We start from the raw sequence: 23,502 nt of genomic DNA, 5'->3' as shown, positions 1-23,502 counted from the left end.
TTGAGAGTGAGCTTTGTGTGAGAGTGAGCTGTGTGACTGAGCTGTGTGTGTGAGTGAGTGTGAGCTGTGTGTGTGAGAGTCAGTGCGAGTGAGCTGTGTGTGTGAGTGTGAGTAAGCTGTGTGAGTGAGCTGTGTGTGAGTGCATGTGAGTGTGTGTGAGTGTGTGTGAGTGAGCTGTGTGTTTGAGTCAGTGTGAGTGAGCTGTGTGAGAGTGAGCTGTGTGTGAGTGAGCTGTGTTTGAGAGTAAGCTGAGAGTGAGCTGTGAATGAGAGCTGTGTGTGAATGAGCTGTGTGTGTGAATGAGCTTTGTGTGTGTGAGCTGTGTGTGAGAGTGAGCTGTGTGTGTGAGTGAGCTGTGTGTGTGAGTGAGCTGTGTGTGTGAGTGAGCTGTGTGTGTGAGTGAGCTGTGTGTGAGAGTGAGCTGTGTGTGTGAGTGAGCTGTGTGTGTGAGAGAGCTGTGTGTGAGAGTGAGCTGTGTGTGAGTGAGCTGTGTGTGTGAGTGAGCTGTGTGTGTGAATGAGCTGTGTGTGAGAGTGAGCTGTGTAAGTGAGCTGTGTGTGAGTGAGCTGTGTGTGAGTGTGAGTCAGTGTGAGTGAGCTGTGTGTGAGTGAGCTGTGTGTGTGAGTGAGGTGTGTGTGAGAGAATGAACTGTGTGTGAGCTGCGTGTGAGTGTGTGTGAATCAATGTGAGTGAGCTGTGTGTGAGAGTGAGCTCTGTATGAGTGAGCTGTGTGTGTGAGTGAGCTGTGTGTGTGAGTGAGCTCTTGTGTGTGAATGAGCTGTGTGTGAGAGTGAGCTGTGTGAGGGAGCTCAATGTGAGTGAGCTGTGTGTGTGAGTGAGCTGTGTGAGTGAGTGTGAGCTGTGTGTGTGAGTGAGCTCTTGTGTGTGAATGAGCTGTGTGTGAGAGTGAGCTGTGTGAGGGAGCTCAATGTGAGTGAGCTGTGTGTGTGAATGAGCTGTGTGTGAGAGTGAGCTGTGTGAGGGAGCTCAATGTGAGTGAGCTGTGTGTGAGAGTGAGCTGTGTGTGTGAGTGAGCTGTGTGTGTGAGAGAGCTGTGTGTGAGAGTGAGCTGTGTGTGAGTGAGCTGTGTGTGTGAATGAGCTGTGTGTGAGAGTGAGCTGTGTGTGTGAGTGAGCTGTGTGTGAGTGTGACCTGTGTGTGAGAGTGAGCTCTGTGTGTGAGCTGTGTGTGTGAGTGAGCTGTGTGTGTGAATAAGCTGTGTGTGTGAATGAGCTGTGTGTGAGTGAGCTGTGTGTGTGAGTGAGTCAGTGTGTGTGAGTGAGCTGTGTGTGTGAATGAGCTGTGTGTGTGAGTGAGCTGTGTGTGTGAGAGAGCTGTGTGTGAGAGTGAGCTGTGTGTGTGAGTGAGCTGTGTGTGAGTGAGCTGTGTGTGTGTGTGTGAGCTGTGTGTGTGAATGAGCTGTGTGTCTGAGTGAGCTGTGTGTGAGAGTGAGCTGTGTGTGTGAGTGAGCTGTGTGTGTGAGAGAGCTGTGTGTGAGAGTAAGCTGTGTGTGTGAGTGAGCTGTGTGTGTGAGTGAGCTGTGTGTGAGAGTGAGCTGTGTGTGTGAGTGAGCTGTGTGTGAGAGTGAGCTGTGTGTGAGAGTGAGCTGTGTGTGCTCTGTGTGTGTGAGTGAGCTGTGTGTGTGAATAAGCTGTGTGTGTGAATGAGCTGTGTGTGAGTGAGCTGTGTGTGTGAGTGAGTCAGTGTGTGTGAGTGAGCTGTGTGTGTGAGTGAGCTGTGTGTGAGAGTGAGCTGTGTGTGAGAGTGAGCTGTGTGAGTGAGCCGTGTGTGTTTGAGTGAGTGTGAGCTGTGTGTTTGTGTGTCAGTGTGAGTGAGCTGTGTGTGTGTGAGTGAGCTGTACGTGTGAGTGAGCTGTGTGTGTGAGTGCGTGTGAGTGTGTGTGAGTGAGCTGTGTGTGTGAGTCAGTGTGAGTGAGCTGTGCATGAGTGAGCTGTGTGAGAGTGAGCAGTGTGTGAGTGAGCTGTGTGTGTGAGTGAGGTGTGTGTGAGAGAATGAACTGTGTGTGAGCTGCGTGTGAGTGTGTGTGAATCAATGTGAGTGAGCTGTGTGTGAGAGTGAGCTGTGTGTGAGAGTGAGCTGTGTGTGAGAGTGAGCTCTGTGTGAGTGAGCTGTGTGTGTGAGTGAGCTGTGTGTGTGAATGAGCTGTGTGTGAGAGTGAGCTGTGTAAGTGAGCTGTGTGTGAGTGAGCTGTGTGTGGTGTGAGTGTGAGTCAGTGTGAGTGAGCTGTGTGTGAGTGAGATGTGTGTGTGAGTGAGGTGTGTGTGAGAGAATGAACTGTGTGTGAGCTGCGTGTGAGTGTGTGTGAATCAATGTGAGTGAGCTGTGTGTGAGAGTGAGTTCTGTATGAGTGAGCTGTGTGTGTGAGTGAGCTGTGTGTGTGAGTGAGCTCTTGTGTGTGAATGAGCTGTGTGTGAGAGTGAGCTGTGTGAGTGAGCTCAATGTGAGTGAGCTGTGTGTGTGAGTGAGCTGTGTGAGTGAGTGTGAGCTGTGTGTGTGTGAGTCAGTGTGAATGAGCTGTGTGTGTGAGTGAGTGTGAGTGAGCTGTGTGTGTGAGTGAGCTGTGTGTGAGAGTGAGCTGTGTGTGAGAGTGAGCTGTGTATGTGAATGAGCTGTGTGTGAGTGAGCTGTGTGTGTGTGTGAGCTGTGTGTGAGTGAGCTATGTGTGTGAGTGAGCTGTGTGTGAGAGTGAGCTTTGTGTGAGACTGAGCTGTGTGACTGAGCTGTGTGTGTGAGTGAGTGTGAGCTGTGTGTGTGAGAGTCAGTGCGAGTGAGCTGTGTGTGTGAGTGTGAGTAAGCTGTGTGATTGAGCTGTGTGTGAGTGCATGTGAGTGTGTGTGTGTGTGTGAGTGAGCTGTGTGTTTGAGTCAGTGTGAGTGAGCTGTGTGTGATTGAGCTGTGTGAGAGTGAGCTGTGTGAGAGTGAGCTGTGTGAGAGTGAGCTGTGTGTGAGTGAGCTGTGTTTGAGAGTGAGCTGAGAGTGAGCTGTGAATGAGAGCTGTGTGTGAATGAGCTGTGTGTGTGAATGAGCTTTGTGTGTGTGAGCTGTGTGTGAGAGTGAGCTGTGTGTGTGAGTGAGCTGTGTGTGTGAGTGAGCTGTTTGTGTGAGTGAGCTGTGTGTGTGAGTGAGCTGTGTGTGAGAGTGAGCTGTGTGTGTGAGTGAGCTGTGTGTGTGAGAGAGCTGTGTGTGAGAGTGAGCTGTGTGTGAGTGAGCTGTGTGTGTGAATGAGCTGTGTGTGAGAGTGAGCTGTGTGTGTGAGTGAGCTGTGTGTGAGTGTGAGCTGTGTGTGAGAGTGAGCTCTGTGTGTGAGCTGTGTGTGTGAGTGAGCTGTGTGTGTGAATAAGCTGTGTTCGTGAATGAGCTGTGTGTGAGTGAGCTGTGTGTGTGAGTGAGTCAGTGTGTGTGAGTGAGCTGTGTGTGTGAATGAGCTGTGTGTCTGAGTGAGCTGTGTGTGAGAGTGAGCTGTGTGTGTGAGTGAGCTGTGTGTGTGAGAGAGCTGTGTGTGAGAGTGAGCTGTGTGTGTGAGTGAGCTGTGTGTGAGTGAGCTGTGTGTGTGTGTGAGCTGTGTGTGTGAATGAGCTGTGTGTCTGAGTGAGCTGTGTGTGAGAGTGAGCTGTGTGTGTGAGTGAGCTGTGTGTGAGAGTGAGCTGTGTGTGAGAGTGAGCTCTGTGTGTGCTCTGTGTGTGTGAGTGAGCTGTGTGTGTGAATAAGCTGTGTGTGTGAATGAGCTGTGTGTGAGTGAGCTGTGTGTGTGAGTGAGTCAGTGTGTGTGAGTGAGCTGTGTGTGTGAGTGAGCTGTGTGTGAGAGTGAGCTGTGTGTGAGAGTGAGCTGTGTGAGTGAGCCGTGTGTGTTTGAGTGAGTGTGAGCTGTGTTTGTGTGTCAGTGTGAGTGAGCTGTTTGTGTGTGAGTGAGCTGTACGTGTGAGTGAGCTGTGTGTATGAGTGCGTGTGAGTGTGTGTGAGTGAGCTGTGTGTGTGAGTCAGTGTGAGTGAGCTGTGCATGAGTGAGCTGTGTGAGAGTGAGCAGTGTGTGAGTGAGCTGTGTGTGTGAGTGAGGTGTGTGTGAGAGAATGAACTGTGTGTGAGCTGCGTGTTAGTGTGTGTGAATCAATGTGAGTGAGCTGTGTGTGAGAGTGAGCTGTGTGTGAGAGTGAGCTCTGTATGAGAGAGCTGTGTGTGTGAGTGAGCTGTGTGTGTGAGTGTGCTCTTGTGTTTGAATGAGCTGCGTGTGAGAGTGAGCTGTGTGAGTGAGCTCAGTGTGAGTGAGCTGTGTGTGAGTGAGCTGTGTGTGTGCGAGAATGAGCTGTGTGTGAGTTGCGTGTGAGTGTGTGTGAATCAGTGTGAACTGTGTATGAGAGTGAGCTGTGTGTGTGAGCTGTGTGTGAGAGTGAGCTGTGTGTGAGAGTGAGCTGTGTGAATGAGTGTGAGCTGTGTGTGTGTGAGTCAGTGTGAATGAGCTGTGTGTGTGAGTGAGTGTAAGTGAGCTGTGTGTGTGAGTGAGCTGTGTGTGAGAGTGAGCTGTGTGTGTGAGTGAGTCAGTGTGTGTGAGTGAGCTGTGTGTGAGTGAGCTGTGTGTGAGTGAGCTGTGTGTGATTGAGCTGTGTTTGTGAGTGAGCTGTGTGTGAGAGTGAGCTTTGTGTGAGAGTGAGCTGTGTGACTGAGCTGTGTGTGTGAGTGAGTGTGAGCTGTGTGTGTGTGAGTCATTGCGAGTGAGCTGTATGTGTGAGTGAGTGTGAGTAAGCTGTGTGAGTGAGCTGTGCGTGAGTGCATGTGAGTGTGTGTGAGTGTGTGTGAGTGAGTGTGTGTGAGTGAGCTGTGTGTTTGAGTCAGTGCGAGTGAGCTGTGTTTGTAAGTGAGTGAGTAAGCTATGTGAGTGAGCTGTGTGTGTGAGTGCATGTGAGTGTGTGTGAGTGTGTGTGAGTGAGCTGTGTTTGAGTGAGCTGTGTGTGAGAGTGAGCTGTGTGTGAGAGTGAGCTGTGTGAGTGAGCCGTGTATGTTTGAGTGAGTGTGAGCTGTGTGTGTGTGTCAGTGTGAGTGAGCTGTGTGTGTGAGTGTGAGTGAGCTGTACGTATGAGTGAGCTGTGTGTGTGAGAGCGTGTGAGTGTGTGTGAGTGAGCTGTGTGTGTGAGTCAGTGTGAGTGAGTTGCGTATGAGTGAGCTGTGTGTGTGAGTGAGGTGTGTGTGAGAGAATGAACTGTGTGTGAGCTGCGTTTGAGTGTGTGTGAATCAATGTGAGTGAGCTGTGTGTGAGAGTGAGCTGTGCGTGAGAGTGAGCTCTGTATGAGTGAGCTGTGTGAGTGAGCTGTGTGTGTTAGTGAGCTCTTGTGTGTGAATGAGCTGTGTGTGAGAGTGAGCTGTGTATGTGAATGAGCTGTGTGTGAGTGAGCTGTGTGTGTGTGTGTGTGAGCTGTGTGTGTGAATGAGCTGTGTGTGTGAGTGAGCTGTGTGTGAGAGTGAGCTGTGTTTGTGAGTGAGCTGTGTGTGTGAGAGAGCTGTGTGTGAGAGTGAGCTGTGTGTGTGAGTGAGCTGTGTGTGTGAGTGAGCTGTGTGTGAGAGTGAGCTGTGTGTGTGACTGAGCTGTGTGTGAGAGTGAGCTGTGTGTGAGAGTGAGCTATGTGTGTGAGCTGTGTGTGTGAGTGAGCTGTGTGTGTGAATAAGCTGTGTGTGTGAATGAGCTGTGTGTGAGTGAGCTGTATGTATGAGTGAGCTGTATGTGTGAGTGAGTCAGTGTGTGTGAGTGAGCTGTGTGTGAGTGAGCTGTGTGTGTGAGTGAGCTGTGTGTGAGAGTGAGCTGTGTGTGAGAGTGAGCTGTGTGAGTGAGCCGTGTGTGTTTGAGTGAGTGTGAGCTGTGTGTGTGTGTCAGTGTGAGTGAGCTGTGTGTGTGTGAGTGAGCTGTACGTGTGAGTGAGCTGTGTGTGTGCGTGTGAGTGTGTGTGAGTGAGCTGTGTGTGTGAGTCAGTGTGAGTTAGCTGTGCATGAGTGAGCTGTGTGAGAGTGAGCAGTGTGTGAGTGAGCTGTGTGTGTGAGTGAGGTGTGTGTGAGAGAATGAACTGTGTGTGAGCTGCGTGTGAGTGTGTGTGAATCAATGTGAGTGAGCTGTGTGTGAGAGTGAGCTCTGTATGAGTGAGCTGTGTGTGTGAGTGAGCTGTGTGTGATAGTGAGCTGTGTGTGAGAGTGAGCTCTGTATGAGTGAGCTCTGTATGAGTGAGCTGTGTGTGTGAGTGAGCTGTGTGTGTGAATGAGCTGCGTGTGAGAGTGAGCTGTGTGCGTGAGCTCAGTGTGAGTGAGCTGTGTGTGTGAGTGAGCTGTGTGAGAGTGAGATGTGTGTGTGAGAGAATGAGCTGTGTGTGAGCTGCGTGTGAGTGTGTGTGAATCAGTGTGAACTGTGTATGAGAGTAAGCTGTGTGTGTGAGCTGTGTGTGAGAGTGAGCTGTGTGTGAGAGTGAGCTGCGTGAATGAGTGTGAGCTGTGTGTGTGTGAGTCAGTGTGAATGAGCTGTTTGTGTGAGTGAGTGTGAGCTGTGTGTGTGAGTGAGCTGTGTGTGAGAGTGATCTGTGTGTGAGTGAGTCAGTGTGTGTGAGTGAGCTGTGCGTGAGTGAGCTGTGTGTGTGAGTGAGCTGTGTGTGAGAGTGAGCTTTGTGTGAGAGTGAGCTGTGTGACTGAGCTGTGTGTGTGAGTTAGTGTGAGCTGTGTGTGTGTGAGTCTGTAAGTGAGTGTGAGTAAGCCATGTAAGTGAGCTGTGTGTGAGTGCATGTGAGTGTGTGAGTGAGTGTGAGCTGTGTGTGAGTGAGCTGTGTGTGAGAGTGAGCTGTGTGTGAGAGTGAGCTGTGTGAGTGAGCCGTGTATGTTTGAGTGTGAGTTGTGTGTGTCAGTGTGAGTGAGCTGTGTGTGTGAGTGAGCTGTACGTGTGAGTGAGCTGTGTGTGTGAGAGCGTGTGTGTGTGAGTGAGCTGTGTGAGTGAGGTGTGTGTGAGAGAATGAACTGTGTGTGAGCTGCGTGTGAGTGTGTATGAATCAGAGTGATTGAGCTGTGTGTGTGAGTGAGCTGTGTGTCAGTGAGCTGTGTGTGAGTGAGCTGTGTGTGGGAGTGAGCTGTGTGAGAGTGAGCTGTGTGTGTGAGCTGTGTTTGTGAGTGAGCTGTGTGAGTGAGCTGTGTATGTGAGTGTGTGAGCTGTGTGAGAGTGAGCTGTGTGTGAGTGAGCTGTGTGTGAGTGAGCTGTGTGTGAGTGAGTCAGTGTGAGTGAGTCAGTGTGAGTGAGCTATGTGTGAGTGAGTCAGTGTGAGTGAGTCAGTGTGAGTGAGCTGTATGAGCTGTTTGTGTGAGTCAGTGTGAGTGAGCTGTGTGTATGAGTGAGCTGTATGTGAGAGTGAGCTGTGTGTGAGGGTGAGCTGTGTGTGTGAGCTGTGTGTGTGGGAGAATGAGCTGTGTGAGCTGCGTGTGTCAGTGTGAGTGAGCTGTGCATGTGAGCTGTGAGTGAGCTGTGTGAGTGAGCTGTGTGTGTGTGATTGAGCTGTGTGTGAGTGAGCTGTGTGAAAATGAGCTGTGTGTGAGAGTGAGCTGTGTGTGTGATTAAGCTGTGTGTGAGGTGTGTGAGTGAGCTGTGTGCATGTGTAATGCGGGCGTAAACGACCTCCCGGAAGTGACGTCATGGGGGGAGGAGTTACGTCACGTGGGGGAAAGGGTTCAGGGTTATAAGGGGAGAAACCGGAAGCAGTAGGGGAGTGATCGGAGACTGGGAAAGTGTAAGGCCACGCAGGGCGGAGTGGGGAAGAGAGAGGGTGGCGAGATCGCCACACACACAGACCCCGAGGATCGGCACCGTCGGCCAGCGGTGACCGACCCCGGGGCTGGAGGAGCAGCGAGGAGGCTGCAGAGAGAGCAGCGGGTCTGCAAGGGTGGAGTTGGGCAGCGGGGTCTGCACGACGAGACAGCAGCGGGTCTGCAAGGAGGGAAGTGGGCTACGTGAGCGATAGCAGCCTGGGGCTGCAGAGCGAAGAGTAAGGGGGAGTGCCGTGAGGGAAAAGAGATCGAACCCAAATAAAGGACACAGGACAGAGAAAAGCGTCCGAGTCTTTTATTACACATGAATGAGCTGTGTGTGTGATTGAGCGGTGTGTGAGTGAGCTGTGTGAAAATGAGCTGTGTGTGAGTGAGCTGTGTGTCTTGGGTGTGTGAGAGAATGAGCTGTGTGAGCTGCGTGCGTGTGTGAATCAGTGTGAGTGAGCTGCGTGTGAGTGTGCGTGAGTCAGTGTGAGCTGTGTGTGTCAGTGTGAGTGAGCTGTGTGCGAGCTGTGTGTAAGCTGTGTGTGAGCTGTGTGAGAGAATGAGCTGTGTGTGAGCCGCGTGTGTGTGTGTGAGCTGTTTGTGAGTCAATGTGAGTGAGCTGTGTATGTGAGCTGTGAGAGTGAGCTGTGTGTGATTGAGCTGTGTGTGAGTGAGGTGTGAGTGAGCTGTTTGTGAGCTGAGTGTGAGTGAGCTGTGTGTGTGTCAGTGTGAGTCAGTGTGAGTGAGCTGTGTGTGTGTCAGTGTGAGTCAGTGTGAGTGAGCTGTGTGTGAGTGAGCTGTGTGAGAGTGAGCTGTGTGTGATCTGTGTGTAAGAGAGAATGAGCTGTGTGAGCTGCGTGTGAGTGAGTCAGTGCGAGTGAGCTGTGTGTGTGAGTCTGTGTCAGTGAGCTGTGTGTGAGTGAGCTGTGTGAGAGTGAGCTGTGTGTGAGAGTGATCTGTGTGTTAGAGAGAATGAGCTGTGTGTGAGCTGCGTGCGAGTGTGTGTGTGTCAGTGTAAGTGAGCTGTGTGTGCGAGTCAGTGTGAGCTGTGTGTGAGTCAGTGTGAGTGAGCTGTGTGTATGAGCTGTATGTGAGAGTGAGCTGTGTGTGTGAGTGAGCTGTGCGTGAGAGTGAGCTGTGTGTGTGAGCTGTGTGTGTGAGGGAATGAGCTGTGTGAGCTGCGTGTGTGTGAGTGAGCTGTGTGTGTGAGCTGTGTGAAGGTGAGCTGTGTGAGTGAGCTGTTTGTGAGCTGTGCGAGTGAGCTGTGTGCGAGTGAGCTGTGTGAGTGAGCTGTGTGTGAGTCAATGTCAGTGTGAGTGAGCTGTGTGTGAGAGTGAGTCAGTATGAGTGAGTGTGAGCTGTATGAGTGAGCTGTATGTGAGAGTGAGCTGTGAGAGTGAGCTGTGTGTGGGAGTGAGCTGTGTGTGTGAGCTGTGTGAGCTTTGTGTGTGTGCGAGTTGTGAATGAGCTGTGTGCGAGCTGCATGAGTGTGAATCAGTGCGAGTGAGCTGTGCGAGTGAGCTGTGTGAGAGTGAGCTGTGTCAGTGTGAGCTGTGGGAGTCAGTGTGAGCTGTAAGCTGTGTGTCAGTGTGAGCTGCGTGTGTGTCAGTGTGAGTGAGCTGTGTGTGTGAGCGAGCTGTGTGAGCAAGTTGTGTGAGCGAGCTGTGTGTGAGCGAGCTGTGTGAGCTGTTTGTGAGTTGTGCGAGTGAGCTGTGTATGTGAGTGAGCTGTGTGAGTGAGCTGTGTGAGCTGTGTGAGTCAGTGTGAGCGAGCTGTGAGCTGGGTGTGAGAGTGAACTGTGAGAGTGAACTGTGAGAGTGAGCTGTGTGAAAGAATGAGCTGTGAGAGTGTGAGTCAGTGTGAGTCAGTGTGAGCTGTGTGAGAGAATGAGCTGTGAGAGTGTGAGTGAGCTGTGAGCTGTTTGTGAAAGTGAGTCAGTATGAGTCAGTGTGAGTGAGCTGTGTATGAGTGAGCTGTGAGAAAGTCAGCTGTGTGTGAGTGAGCTGTGTGAAAGTGAGCTTTGTGTGTGGGCCGAAATGAAGAGCCTTCTTTACGCATCTTAGAAAGACAATAGCACCTCTTTTGCCCACTTCAGCAGTTGCTTCTTGCTGTGGTTGTCCCACCTGATGACGGATGCTTGTGTTGAGCCCAAGACGTTGTGATTTAATTTATTTTCATTTTATACCTACGTGACTTTACCGAAAGAACCAAAGAGTATGGATACCTGCAGTCACGAAAACTTCAAATCTAACATCACTTATTCAATGTTTGACCCTTATAGACAAAATCAGATAAGTAATAATTCTAAATTATTGAGTCATTTTAACCAAATTTAATTACTGCACTAAAATATGCTGCATCAGGTTACATCGAATTAACAAGAAGCTATTTAAAAAAATACACACCGTCTGCTTACCAGTATATGTACAACATACTATTGTGTCATTCAAAACGAGTAGGACATTGCATGCTGGCGTCTGGGTCAAAATTGATGAAATTCTAAACATTACCAACAAACTCCACAACCAAGATGCCACATCAACCATTGCCCGCTACTGACAGGCTCTTGTCCACATGCAGGCCGGTGCAGGGCCACCGGTGCAGGGCCACCTCCTTGTGCCACACAGGGGCAGCTGCTACTTGGGGATGCTCTTCGAGTGTTTGAGACGAGATACGATAAAAAAAACTCCGAATTTCCGAGGCGATTAAGCAAGCACAATAAAAATGCAATTATGATAACATAGCAAAAGCTTGGGAGCTTATTGGCTATCGCTCCTGGTTAGAGATCTACGCAACCCACAGGTCCACAAAGACTGGCCGCTCTTACCCTGCAGGTTGCACCTAGAAATTGAGTTCAACTTCACATTCTTGTAATTAAAGGCCTGTGACAAAGGTGCGTCTATTGGAGCGACATTGTCTCAGACTTACACATCTACCGGGTCTCCATTTGACTTTGTATTGTCTCGGAAGTCCACCCACACCTCCACTTCCCCCAACTGCTGGGAGTTGCCTTGCTATGCCTCGCAGTGAGAATTATCCTCCTGCTTCACGTTGCCTCCATCGATGTGAAGGTCCGATTTTTGAGTTGACTCTTCATCTTCACATTTTACCTTCATTTCTTCACTTTTCACCATCACTTCTTCATATTTCACCTTCACCTCTTCATATTTCACCTCGATACCTTTAAAAGTGTCCAAGCTGGGATTTTCTTCCGGTTCTTGTTTCATTAGGGATGGGCTCATTGCGGCACTTTGACTTTCACAAGCGGATTTCAGACTCCACTCCTTGTGAATCTTCTGATGCTTGTGTGTTCTCTGGTGTCTTTGAAGATTTGATGACTGTGAAAACGTCTTCCCGCACACACTGCACCTGAAGGGTTTCTCTCCTGTGTGTGTTCTCTGGTGTTGTACAAGAGCAGATGACTGTGCAAACACCTTCCCACACACACTGCACTTGAAGGGTTTCTCTCCTGTGTGCATTCTCTGGTGTGCTACAAGAGAAATTGAATGTGCAAATGCCTTCCCACACACACTGCACTTGAAGGGTTTCTCTCCCGTGTGTGTTCTCTGGTGCATTACAAGAGTAGATGACTGTGCAAACGCCTTCCCACACACACTGCACTTGAAGGGTTTCTCTCCTGTGTGTGTTCTCTGGTGTATTGCAAGAGGAGATGAACGTACAAATGCCTTCCCACACACACTGCACTTGAAGGGTTTCTCTCCTGTGTGCATTCTCTGGTGTGCTACAAGAGAAACTGAATGTGCAAATGCTTTCCCACACACACTGCACTTGAAAGGTTTCTCTCCCGTGTGTGTTCTCTGGTGTTCTACAAGAGTAGATGACTCTGCAAATGCCTTCCCACACACACTGCACTTGAAGGGTTTCTCTCCTGTGTGTGTTCTCTTGTGTATTACAAGAGAAGATGAATGTGCAAATGCCTTCCCACACACACTGCACTTGAAGGGTTTCTCTCCCGTGTGTGTTCTCTGGTGTATTACAAGAAGAGATGAATAGGCAAATGCCTTCCCACACACACTGCACTTGAAGCGTTTCTCTCCTGTGCGAGTTCTCTGGTGCCGTGTCAAATTTCCAGTACGATCCGTGCTGTATGCACGCTGGTCGCATTGTTGCCTTTTTGCACCGAGCCGTGCCGAGTGCCTTTGCTCCATCAGACAAATTCTGCAGAGGAAGTGACAGCTGCAGACAGAAAAAAAATATCAACACCATCTACACGTCAGTATTGATGCACAGAGGAATGCATATATACAGTCACACGTGTATATACTTATTCATATATTCATGATATAGTGAAAAAGTGTCCCAAATTCCTCACACAGGCTGTTATGGCACACAATGAGAGGGCAAATGGTCACAAACATGCCTGGAAGCCCTCGTATCTTCAAAATGAATGTTAACCCAAAACTCCGAGCACACAATTTCGGCTGTCTGGCTCCAAAAGGAATATCATAGGGTGTTGAGAATAATACTATTTGTGTTATTTGTGTTATGCAGAAATGCATAAATTAATGTTCAATCGCAACTTAGAGGTGTGAAGCCAGGCACAGATGTCCTTGAATGCTGGGATGAACAGTTCCAACATCAGCTGCATGTGTGCTGTGATAACTTCCTGACTCCATTCGTACAAGGAGTTCCAGAGGAAAATAAAAACAAACTACTATTTTGATATAACCTCCATGCTCAATAGAGTTAATAGACATTACTGCAAATACAAACTTGACACTGTCCCACACTCATAGGTAGAGCCAGGATTTTCAAGTAGGGGGGGGCAAACCCTCCAGCAATGAAAAATGATAGGAGTTGTTAGTATGTAAAGAGTTGTTATTAAGCAAGGACTTATCCCATGCTTTTTATTCGAAGCGTGTGATCGGCATGGCGCTCGCTGAAGGTGTTTGCCTTCAGGGAAGTCGTGTACTGTATACGCAACTGCGCACAATTCTGAGTCGCTTGCAACTGCTTTGCCGTTACTTATTGCCAATTATGGACTCAGACCGTTGTCCTCTCTTAGAGTCCCTGGCACGTAATATGCCACACGGTGGCAGTGGGGGTCGCAAAATGCCGATTTATCTATATATATAAAATCGCAAATCTGTCTATCTGTCTGTGTGTCGCCGGACCATACGCAGTTTCATTGGACGGCGGTTGCCCCTGGCAACGGGTAGCGACGCATTCGCTGCGGGGTGGACGCCATTTTTTATTCCCGTTAAAAATATGCGCACGCATTAACACGCGACTCTGAGGTAAGTTCATCAAAGTTTCACGTCCTCTTCACTCCCCCCCCACCTCAATGTGTGCAATTACTATTATAGGGTCGGTAGATAATAAAATTATAGCGATTAGACAGTATTATTGTAGCGCGGGGGGGGGGGGTGGGAACGGCACCCGTACCCAGCCTCAGCCGGGTGGGCAATTTAGGCGAGGCCGGAGGCTCTGCACGCTACTAGGCCTCGACACCCACCACGCGACTCTGAGGTAAATTCATCAAAGTTTCACGTCCTCTTCACTCCCCCCCACCACAATGTGTGCAATTACTATTATAGGGTCGGTAGATAATAAAATTATAGCGATTAGACAGTATTATTGTAGCGCGGGGGGGGAGGGAATAACGGCCCCGGTACCCAGCCTCAGCCGGGTGGGCAATCTAGGCGAGGCCGGAGGCTCTGCACGGTACTAGGCCTCGACACCCCACCACACTATAGGCCGTACATATTACTGCACAGCGGCCGAGGAGATCGTGGCTGGGGGGGGGGGGGGCAGGGGTAGCAGCCCATCTGTGTATATATGTAAGGTTATTAAGAAATATATTTTTCATAGCGATTAGACAGTATTATTGTAGCGCGGGGGGGGGGGGGGTTAACGGGCCCAGTACCCAGCCTCAGCCGGGTGGGCAATCTAGGCGAGGCCGGAGGCTCTGCACGGTACTAGGCCTCGACACCCCACCCGTGTCAAGCGACAACTTTGTGGTATAAACTCGATATACCCAGCGTTGCCCGGGGGGAAAATACATTTAACTTTCAAACATTACATAACAATGAAATCTGTGTATATATGTAAGGTTATTAAGAAATATATTTTTCACCCGGGCAACGCCGGGTACTTATGCGAGTCTATATATAAAATGGAAATGTGTGGATACGTGTGTCTTTTCGAAATGTTTAGCATAGTTCCCAACATGCAACACACTTGAAATTTGGCATGTGGGTAGGTTCCATACTATACACAATCTAAAAAGCATAATAATAGACTTTTGTATTTTGGGGGGGGGGGAATGACCATGAAGTGTGTGGCGTCAACCCGCAACACACCTGAGTTAAGCGCTCTGCAATGCATAGAGCTGTTAACAGCGTGCCGGGAGATTTTAGGTGGCGTTTCGCTCCTGGCCGATGAGGCCATTGGCTTCTCGGAGTTCAACAGTGGCGGCTCCTGCAAAATCTCTCAGGGGGGGCAAATGTCTGGATGATTGATAAGGATAAGGTCCACCCATGCAATGAATAAATTAACAGCTTAAGCATGTAAAGGCAACTTCACTTCTTTAATATTAATGAAAAATAAAGTGACTCTTACAATACATCTTGTTTGTTTATATACTCACTATTAAAACAAACCACTCAAGTTTATTTTATTATAGATTCCACTAGGTGGCGATAAATTATATTGTTGGATGAAACGTGCTTACGTATGATGACGTTAGCACGTATGATGACGTAAGCACGTTAGTGCATGCCCTCCCGGAAGCCATAGAGAATGCATTGCAGCGCCCCCGTTCGAAAAAAAACATCTTTGAATGTAAGTCTATGGGGCCACTCGGGGCGATTCTCAGCCGGAGTGAAATCGCCCATAAAGAAGCGGTACTCCACAGAACGTGACATGACGCTGATTGGACTATATCCAGAGGCACAGTGACGGCTAGCGTGACTCTGTGGTTGAATGACATTGGTGGTGCGTCGCCCAATCGCCCTAATGAAGAAACCGCCCCTGGAGTTCAATACATATCCGTGCAAAGAACGGGTACAACTGCTATCTTAAACAACTACGCTGGTTTGGTCGTCTGCGTGCGTATCTGGACGTTAATTTATTTACGGACCCGCCCAAACAGCTCGCTCTGATTCGATGAAAATAAAACAGCCGGCAAAAAGCCACAGCTCACTTTGATTCGATAAAATTAAATAATTAACACGCCTGGAAGAGAGCGATAACATATGTTTGGCAAGGTCTGCGCCGCAGTGCTGCAGTGCACTGTGGGCGCAGACCCTGCGCTGTGTGAGTGTGGTGTGTATGCAAGTGTGCGAATGGTAGTTACGCTAATATTACGTTTATTTACGTAAAAAATGGGTGCTGCGTGCTGCGATTAGTGGAGTCCCCAAACAACTTTACCTTACGAGTAGGCAGGGGTCGCTATACAGTGAGTCTTAGCGGACTGAGCTGCCAGCTTCACCTGCCGGGACCACGGCCAGTTGCGTAGCGCCCCCTATAGTTTCGCCCATGGGTCAATACCCCCATGGGGCAACCAAGCTGACTGATTCATGGGTACAATGGGTACTATCCGGCTTATTACCATTATTATGTATTGACGTTCATCACGTCTCCATGGACGGCATGCTGCTGCTGGTAAGGGCATGTGTTGCATAATATGCAGCATGTGTCCGCGTATCATGTTTGCCACGGATGCAGTTGGCATTACTGTACATTTTTCATGTTTTGGAGTGCCAATCCCATGCACTTTGAAATAGAATACACTGTCTAAAAAGGTTGCAGCCCGCCCCCCGCCGCTGTCACTCTCTGGCCGTTGCACAAGCCATATCGGAATTTGCGACATGCTAAAACAATGAGTACAGTGTGACACCACCCGGGTAACTCCCGGGATCAAAATGGGCATTGGAAAGTGATCGCTTTATTGAGATGATTATGGTACTACTGTAGGGGTGTTAGAGAGAGAGCCCGTTATGCATGGCAGCCTATGGTAAACAAACACAGTAGGCGGGGCTACATGAGTGCACGAGCAGGTGCCCTCTGCGACGTCCGCGCCAGACACCCTGGGGGGTCGATTCGGTCGTTATGATCCCCCGGGGCCCCACCCCTCAGGGAGGGGTTGGGTATAAAAGGGGAATGTATCGAAGGGCTCGGGAGTGATGTTTAGCTAAAGGAGAGAAGACGGAAGACGCCTAAGAGAGAGCCCTGGACTCCCCCTGGTACGCCGTCCTTATCAGGACCGCGCAGGCTCGAGCCAGTGGCGTGGTACCAGGGCCAGAGCCAGTGCTGGTCTGGACTCTGGGTACCGGGCCCGACTGACCAGTGTCGGGCCAAGATAGCCTCCCCTAGCCCATTAGTGGAGGACTCAGAGGCAGGCTAGGGTTAGCTAGAGAGGTGTGTCCTCAGATAGACGGGTGAGGGGGCCGATACCCCCTCAAATGTGTATGTCACAACGTTGGTGTTAAATAAACAAGTGTGCCTCCAACTCCGGTGTGAACGAGTCGTGAGCGTTACTACATCTGGCGTCAGAAGTGAAACAAAGTACGAACATGGATACACGCCGGACGACTCGAGTCGGGGTACCAGAGGCAGAAGACACCACTGCAGTCGGAGGGCCCGAGACGGCTGAAGATGCCATCGACCAGCCGGGGCTGGGCGCATCCACGCCACAGCAGCTGGAGGAAGGGGAGCCGTCGATGGAGGGGCTGAGGGAGGCGCACGCGAAGCTGACCGAGCTGCTGTACGCCGCAGCCGCCATGCTCGACACCATCACGCAAGCTGGGGGCTGCGGGACCGCCACGGGGCAACGGCAGCCGACGATCACAGCGCCTTCCCGCCATTTCCACGGAGCAACATTTTGAAACTCCCGCCATCGCCGCAGCTGCTGTTGAGGGCGTGGCCGCTCTAAGCATCGCGTCCAACGGCGGGAGTACAGTACCTGCCGCGTCACCACCAACGGGCGGAACGTCACCACGGGTGCGACCGGCGATGCCATCGCTGGTTCGTGCCGACGCTGAGTTGAGTGAGGCGGACGAGGGAGTGCGTTCTTCCTCTGCAGCCGCTGCCTTACATCAGCGGCTACCTCCACTCAAGGAATTTGTGGGCGAGGATGGCGACTGGGGCGGCTTCCAGCGGCGCTTCCTCGCTCACCAGGAGATGGCACAGTGGACAGACGCCGAGGCTCTCAGCGCGCTGCCAGCACTTCTCGACAGCGACGCCCTCGCCACTCTAACATCGGCTTCGAAGGAGAGGCGCTCCACGCTGCGGAAGGCGATGCAGGTGCTGTCGGCGGTATATGGTCCACCATCGGACTGTCGCCAACTCTTTTACGATCGCCAGCGGGGGACGAAGGAGTCGCCCCTGGCGTACCGCACAAGCCTCCTGGCACTGGCGAAGGAGGCCTTTCCACGAATGGATGACGAGGGTGTCGACGCCATGGTGACAGAGAAGATACTTTTGCTGGCGGACGACTTAGACATCGTCATTGTCGCACAGGACGATGCAGAGATGTGCTCCCTCCAAGCGGCCCGTCTTCTCCACGCAAACCTGTCCTCTCAACGACGGAAGGCCAGCAAGGCGGCGAGCGGGCGTGCCGTCGCTGCAGCCACCCTCCCGGCGGAAGAGGTTTGCGCCATCGACCATCAACGGCAGCATGGAGCGGGAGTACGGGAGGACCGGGCCGGTTCAAGCCGTCTACAACATCCATCGTCGTCACCAGCGCTTCCACGCTGTTACAACTGCGGCATCCGGGGCCACGTCGCCTCGGGGTGCCGCTCTCCTGGGCAGCGCAGGACGACACCTCAACGGGACGCCGGCCCTCGTCACAAGCTCCACCATCATAATCCGGCGAGTCGCGGCACCCCTCATGCTTGGCCCACGCACACGCCCGTCACACACTCAAACACCGCAGCGAAGGGGGGGCCAATATCGCGTACCATGGCACCAACACGCACCGCTCTGGGTACTCAGATTGAACCCAGCCAGTGGTCCGTGTTGGCCCATCGGGTTGTAGCCGCGTCGTCAGGGTCGTCGGCCGTTGTGGGTCACATCGATGGGGTCGAGGTGCGCATCCTGGTCGATACAGGAGCATCGGCGACCATTATTTCGGAGTTGATTTATAACATTCTCCCTGCCCAAAGCCGTCCTTTGATGCCTGTTAACGTGCCATTCTTTGCTGCTAACGGGGGTTCACTTGGCATCATCGGACAAATTCGTGCCCAAATTTGTGTCGGGGATATTAAATTGTCTGGGCCGATTTTTGTTTCCTCCTCGCTGGCGGTTCCGTGCCTGCTGGGGACGGACTTCCTGGCCAAAATGCCGATTAGGATATTAATCGACCAGGGATGCATTGAGCTCCCATCGGGCCGACGCATGGCGTTTCTGCCATCCCCCGCTACGAGCCGGACGGCGTTCGCGACGGTGCCGGCGTTCGTAGATAGAACGGTGCGCGTTCCTCCGGGGGCGCAAATGTTGATTCCTTTGAAACTTCGGCGGCCCTTCGCTAAGGGCATTGGGGCTCAAGGGGTTCTGTTGGGACCGTCCAGGGCCGGGGTCAGTGGACCTGATTTACTCCCGGCCCAGACCATAGTGAGAGGGGAAGGAGAACCCTTCATGGCGGTCCTCAATGTGGGCTCGCAGACGGTGGTGGTCCCACAGGGGACCGTGCTTGCTCACGCAACGCCGGTGCCCTGTGAGGAACCCGTCGCGAGTCATGTCGGCGCTGTCCCTGCACCGCGACCACATTCGGACAGCGATGAAGGGTGGCTCGAGGCGCTTTGTGCGGGATCGACGGACCTGTCAAATTTAGAGCGTCAACGTCTTAAGACACTACTAAGGGAATTTTCCGACGTTTTCAGTCGGGATAAATACGATTTGGGCTGCACTAATCTGCTGCGTCACCATATTGATACGGGTGACAGCGCGCCAATACGCCAGAATCCTTTTCGGTTGAGTCCCGCCGAAAAGGACCATGTCAAATCGGCTGTTGATGACATGCTAGCCGCCGACATCATTTCTCCCTCCAACAGCCCTTGGGGAGCGCCGATCGTCCTGGTTAAGAAGCAGGACGGTTCGTTGCGGTTTTGCGTTGACTTTCGGCGCCTTAATAAAATTACGGTTGCCGACGCATACCCGCTCCCACGGATGGACGAATCGCTTGACGCCTTGGCGGGAGCGCGATTCTTCTCCACATTGGACTTACTTTCGGGATTCTGGCAGCTACCTCTGGACGATGATTCAAAGCCTAAAACTGCTTTCCGTACTCCGCACGGCCTGTTTCAATTCAACCGGTTGCCGATGGGCTTACACTCAGCGCCGGCAACTTTCCAGCGGTTGATGGAATTGGTTTTGGCTGGATTGCAATGGGAGTCGTGCCTGATTTATTTGGATGACGTTATTGTCTTTGGCAAAACTTTTGATGAACATCTCCAGAGGTTGCGGGCGGTTTTCCTAAAGATGCGGGCTGCTAATTTGAAATTTAAGCCCCAAAAATGCCATTTGTTACGCGAGTCGGTGCGTTATTTGGGGCACATCGTGGGACGCTCAGGTATTTCTACCGATCCCGCCAAAACGCAGTGTGTAAGCTCCTGGCCGACTCCCACCTCAGTGGGAGAGGTTAGGAGTTTTATTGGGTTTGTGTCGTATTATAGACGCTTCATCGCTAATTTTGCGACTATAGCAAAACCCCTACACGCTTTAACATCAAAAGGGGTTCGGTTCTGCTGGGGTCAGGAGGAGTAAGCTGCTTTTTGCTCCCTTCGGGACGCTTTGGTAAACGCTCCTCCCCTGATTTACCCTGATTTTTCAAAACCATTCTTGCTCGACACCGATGCGAGCAACACGGGTATTGGGGGCGTGCTCTCCCAGGTGGTTGACGGCGTGGAACGTGTGGTTGCGTACGGCAGTCGGGTGTTGTCTCCAGCGGAGCAACGATATTGTGTCACCCGTAGGGAACTGTTGGCAATTGTCCATTTCATCCAACAGTATCGCCCATATCTGTACGGTCGGCATTTCACCGTCCGCACAGATCATGCGGCACTGCAGTACGCCCTGAGGGTTCAACAGCCATCGGGACAATTGTCCCGATGGTTGGAGGTCCTCCAGGATTACGATTTCCAAACCACATACCGTAAGGGCGTTCGCCACACCAACGCGGACGCTCTGTCGCGCTTGCCAACCACCTCCGAGTGTGCATGCCTCCTGGGGTCTGGACGTTGCAGACCTCCAGGGGACACATCGGTTCCTGTCTTGGCGGCCGCCAACGACGACGATACAGTAGTTACTAATTCGATCGAACAACAGGGCAAAGATTCCCTGTTGGGGTTGCCCGTCATTGAATGGGGGCGCCTCCAGATGGAGGATGTCTCCCTCCTCGGGTGGCGACGTCGCGTTGGCGGTGCGGCGGGGGGAAAAAGAGGTGGTTCCGACGCATGGGAAATGTGCCAAGGCCTGCTGATGCATTGGGACGGGAAGTCGCGTCGACATCGGCTGGTGGTCCATACTGGGTTGCGGGGCAGGGTGGTATGGGCCGCTCATGAGCGCCTCCTACACCTGGGGACCCAAAAGACTCTCGCCTTGCTGCAACTTGATTTTTATTGGCCTGGCATGACGAGGGATGTTGGGGATTTGTTGGGATCATGCCCTCGATGTGCACAACGCAAACCGCCGGCACGGGAGTCTAACCCGCCCTTGCAATCGATCAAAGTGTCCAGGATAAACGAGCTGGTCGCTCTGGACATTTTGGGACCATTCCCCGCCACCCCCAGGGGGAATAGATATTTGTTGACTGGTGTCGAGTATTTTACACGCTGGCCTATGGCCTGGCCTCTGGCCAACCAGTCGGCAGCAGCCATCGTGGAGGCCTTTGTTCAGGGTTATGTCCTGGACAAAGGTGCTCCGGAGAGGCTGCTGACCGACCAGGGCAGAAATTTTTCCGGTAAACTACTCAGACAAGTCTGTGATCTCCTGGGCACAAAGAAAATTCGGACCTCCCCATATCACCCACAAACTGACGGGATGGTCGAACGGTTGCATCACACCATCACGTCCATGTTATCACAACAAGTTTCGGACTCGCAAACGGATTGGGACCTACAAATTCAGGGGGTCTTGGCGGCGTACCGGATGGCACCCCATGCAGCTACGGGGTTTTCTCCCTTTTACCTCATGTACGGCCGAGAACCAGACCCGCCTGTTCGTGCCCAGTTGCAGATCCCCGTGCCGCAGGGAAAAACTAATCTGGCTGACCACGTTAAATTTAATCTGGACAAATTGACCGAGGCACGGGATGCTGCAATGCAAAACTCTGACCTCCGTCAGAAGGCGAATGAGCGCCTCAGATTGAGTCGAGCGCACATGCTGCAGTGGAAGCCGGGGGACAAGGCATGGCTGCACTGCCCCCAGGTGCCACTGGCAACCTCCTCTAAACTGGTACGGCCGTGGCGGGGCCCTGTGGAAGTGGTGGAGGTGTTACGACCGCAGTGCGTGCGCATCAAGTGGGGGAAGCGGCGATGGTTCGTGCACCCCTCTAGGTTAAAACCCTTCTCTGCGGTACACAATCACACTTCACACGCGCGTGGCCAAGCATGTGGGGGGTCGGCCGACTCGCTGGGTCCGTCTCCGTCGCTATCACCTAATGCCTTGCCGGCTGTGCCACCTTCAGGTGCATCAGGAGTGACGGGCTCACGCCCGATCACCCCTCCTGCGGATACCAAGGGTCACGCGGAGTCGGATGAATGCTCACCCCAAGACGGACAATTGCCACCTGATGGTCCGCCACGCGCGGTTACCCCGTGTGAGGGGCCCGCTGCAAGGACGCGCGCTAAAATGCGCAAACTGTTGTGAGGCCGGAAAATGTGTACATAGCTGTTGTGTTCATTGGGTGTTGTGTGGGTGGTGTGTTCCCCACTCCTCGGATGTACATATGTTGGCTTCACCGTGTGTTGTGTGTGCGGGGTGGGTTCCCTGCTGATTGTATATAGGCTGTTTTTTTTACGGAATTCGTATTTATTCGGGGGGGGTGCGACGGGTTGTTTTCTCATCTTGCTGTTGCGTTCTTGTTCTGGTTCCTGTTATTGTTCAAAAATAGTGAGGCACACGCGCGGTCAGGGGGTGAAGGCACCTTTATTGTCAAATTTTTGTATGTTGGCAGCCGGGACGGCTGCATGCTATGCGGGGGGGAGTGATGTAGGGGTGTTAGAGAGAGAGCCCGTTATGCATGGCAGCCTATGGTAAACAAACACAGTAGGCGGGGCTACATGAGTGCACGAGCAGGTGCCCTCTGCGACGTCCGCGCCAGACACCCTGGGGGGTCGATTCGGTCGTTATGATCCCCCGGGGCCCCACCCCTCAGGGAGGGGTTGGGTATAAAAGGGGAATGTATCGAAGGGCTCGGGAGTGATGTTTAGCTAAAGGAGAGAAGACGGAAGACGCCTTAGAGAGAGCCCTGGACTCCCCCTGGTACGCCGTCCTTATCAGGACCGCGCAGGCTCGAGCCAGTGGCGTGGTACCAGGGCCAGAGCCAGTGCTGGTCTGGACTCTGGGTACCGGGCCCGACTGACCAGTGTCGGGCCAAGATAGCCTCCCCTAGCCCATTAGTGGAGGACTCAGAGGCAGGCTAGGGTTAGCTAGAGAGGTGTGTCCTCAGATAGACGGGTGAGGGGGCCGATACCCCCTCAAATGTGTATGTCACAACGTTGGTGTTAAATAAACAAGTGTGCCTCCAACTCCGGTGTGAACGAGTCGTGAGCGTTACTACACTACCACAGGGTATTGTGAACGCTTCAGGAGGAGGAGAGGTCTGGATTTGTAAGTCTCACAGTACCGGTAAGAAGCGCCGGGTGGGGGATGCCCTCCACTGGGGTACAAATTTTGTCATTATTAGTATACGATCATGCAATGTTTCTATCTGCAAGCTGCCATAACTTAAATGATCCCCGTTATTGTTCGATTGAGAAATGGAGTGACCCACACCTCTGATACCATCTGAGGAACCCAAAAATCTGATGCATGCGTACAACACCCACAATGGGAATACGTAAACGTAAACACACCAACAAAATACATTTTAATATAAGAAAAAAATAGGTGGCCCCATAGCGCATCTGTCTGTGTGTGTACATAAAGACGGAGGATGCAGGGGCCAACCTGTGTGCGATCGGAACGGTGCAATTGCTGACCAATGTCACTGTGGATGGCGCACACGCTGACGCACACCGGAGCTGTGTCTTTGCGATGCAAGGGCATGGTGGATGGTGGAGCGCATATGGATGGTGCGTTACGAATAAAATAAAATAAAACAAACCGCTGGAAGCAGCCATGCGAGCAGGCTACCTTGGGAGCGATGGCGAATGGGTTGCGTGTCTGGAAGAAGCCTCGCTCTTTCAGATGCCGTACCAGCTTCGTCAACTCTTCGCTACGATACTGCTGTATTCCATGCCAGCAGATACGAAGGCTCTCTGGGATAAATTCTACGACGAATTGGCTCGGGATTACGAGTACCAGTACCGCCAGCTGACCAACAAAGAAGAAATGGTAAATCTTCTTGGTTCTTTCGTTAAAGTCACGTAGAAGGGAAGTAATACAATTAAAAAATGTAAACATAATAAAATAATTCTCACGACGTTTCGGCCACAACGCAAGCAGCCGTCCTCAGGTGAAAACCAGGTCTGTCGAGGCGACAGCGTCTGAATGAAACAGCACACGTGCTTGGAGCATATATATAAGCTGGGTTGG

At 51.9% G+C, this 23,502-nt stretch overlaps 1 protein-coding gene across 1 annotated transcript in view; it reads right to left on the bottom strand.

Moving 5' to 3' along the window:
• Window positions 1-8,122: 8,122 nt before the first annotated feature.
• The window catches only part of LOC144952958 (uncharacterized), a 44,900-nt gene continuing 29,520 nt past the window's right edge, over window positions 8,123-23,502 (bottom strand). Inside the window, exon 9 of the mRNA XM_078883444.1 lies at window positions 8,123-11,979. Within this exon, the coding sequence (XP_078739570.1) occupies window positions 10,797-11,979 (1,183 nt within the window). The 3' untranslated portion in view covers window positions 8,123-10,796. The remainder of the gene's footprint in view (window positions 11,980-23,502) is intronic.

This window comes from Lampetra fluviatilis, chromosome 71 (genome assembly GCF_964198595.1).
Source record: "Lampetra fluviatilis chromosome 71, kcLamFluv1.1, whole genome shotgun sequence".
In the NCBI taxonomy this organism is placed as follows: domain Eukaryota; kingdom Metazoa; phylum Chordata; class Hyperoartia; order Petromyzontiformes; family Petromyzontidae; genus Lampetra; species Lampetra fluviatilis.
This window is presented reverse-complemented; position numbering and strand designations above follow the sequence as displayed.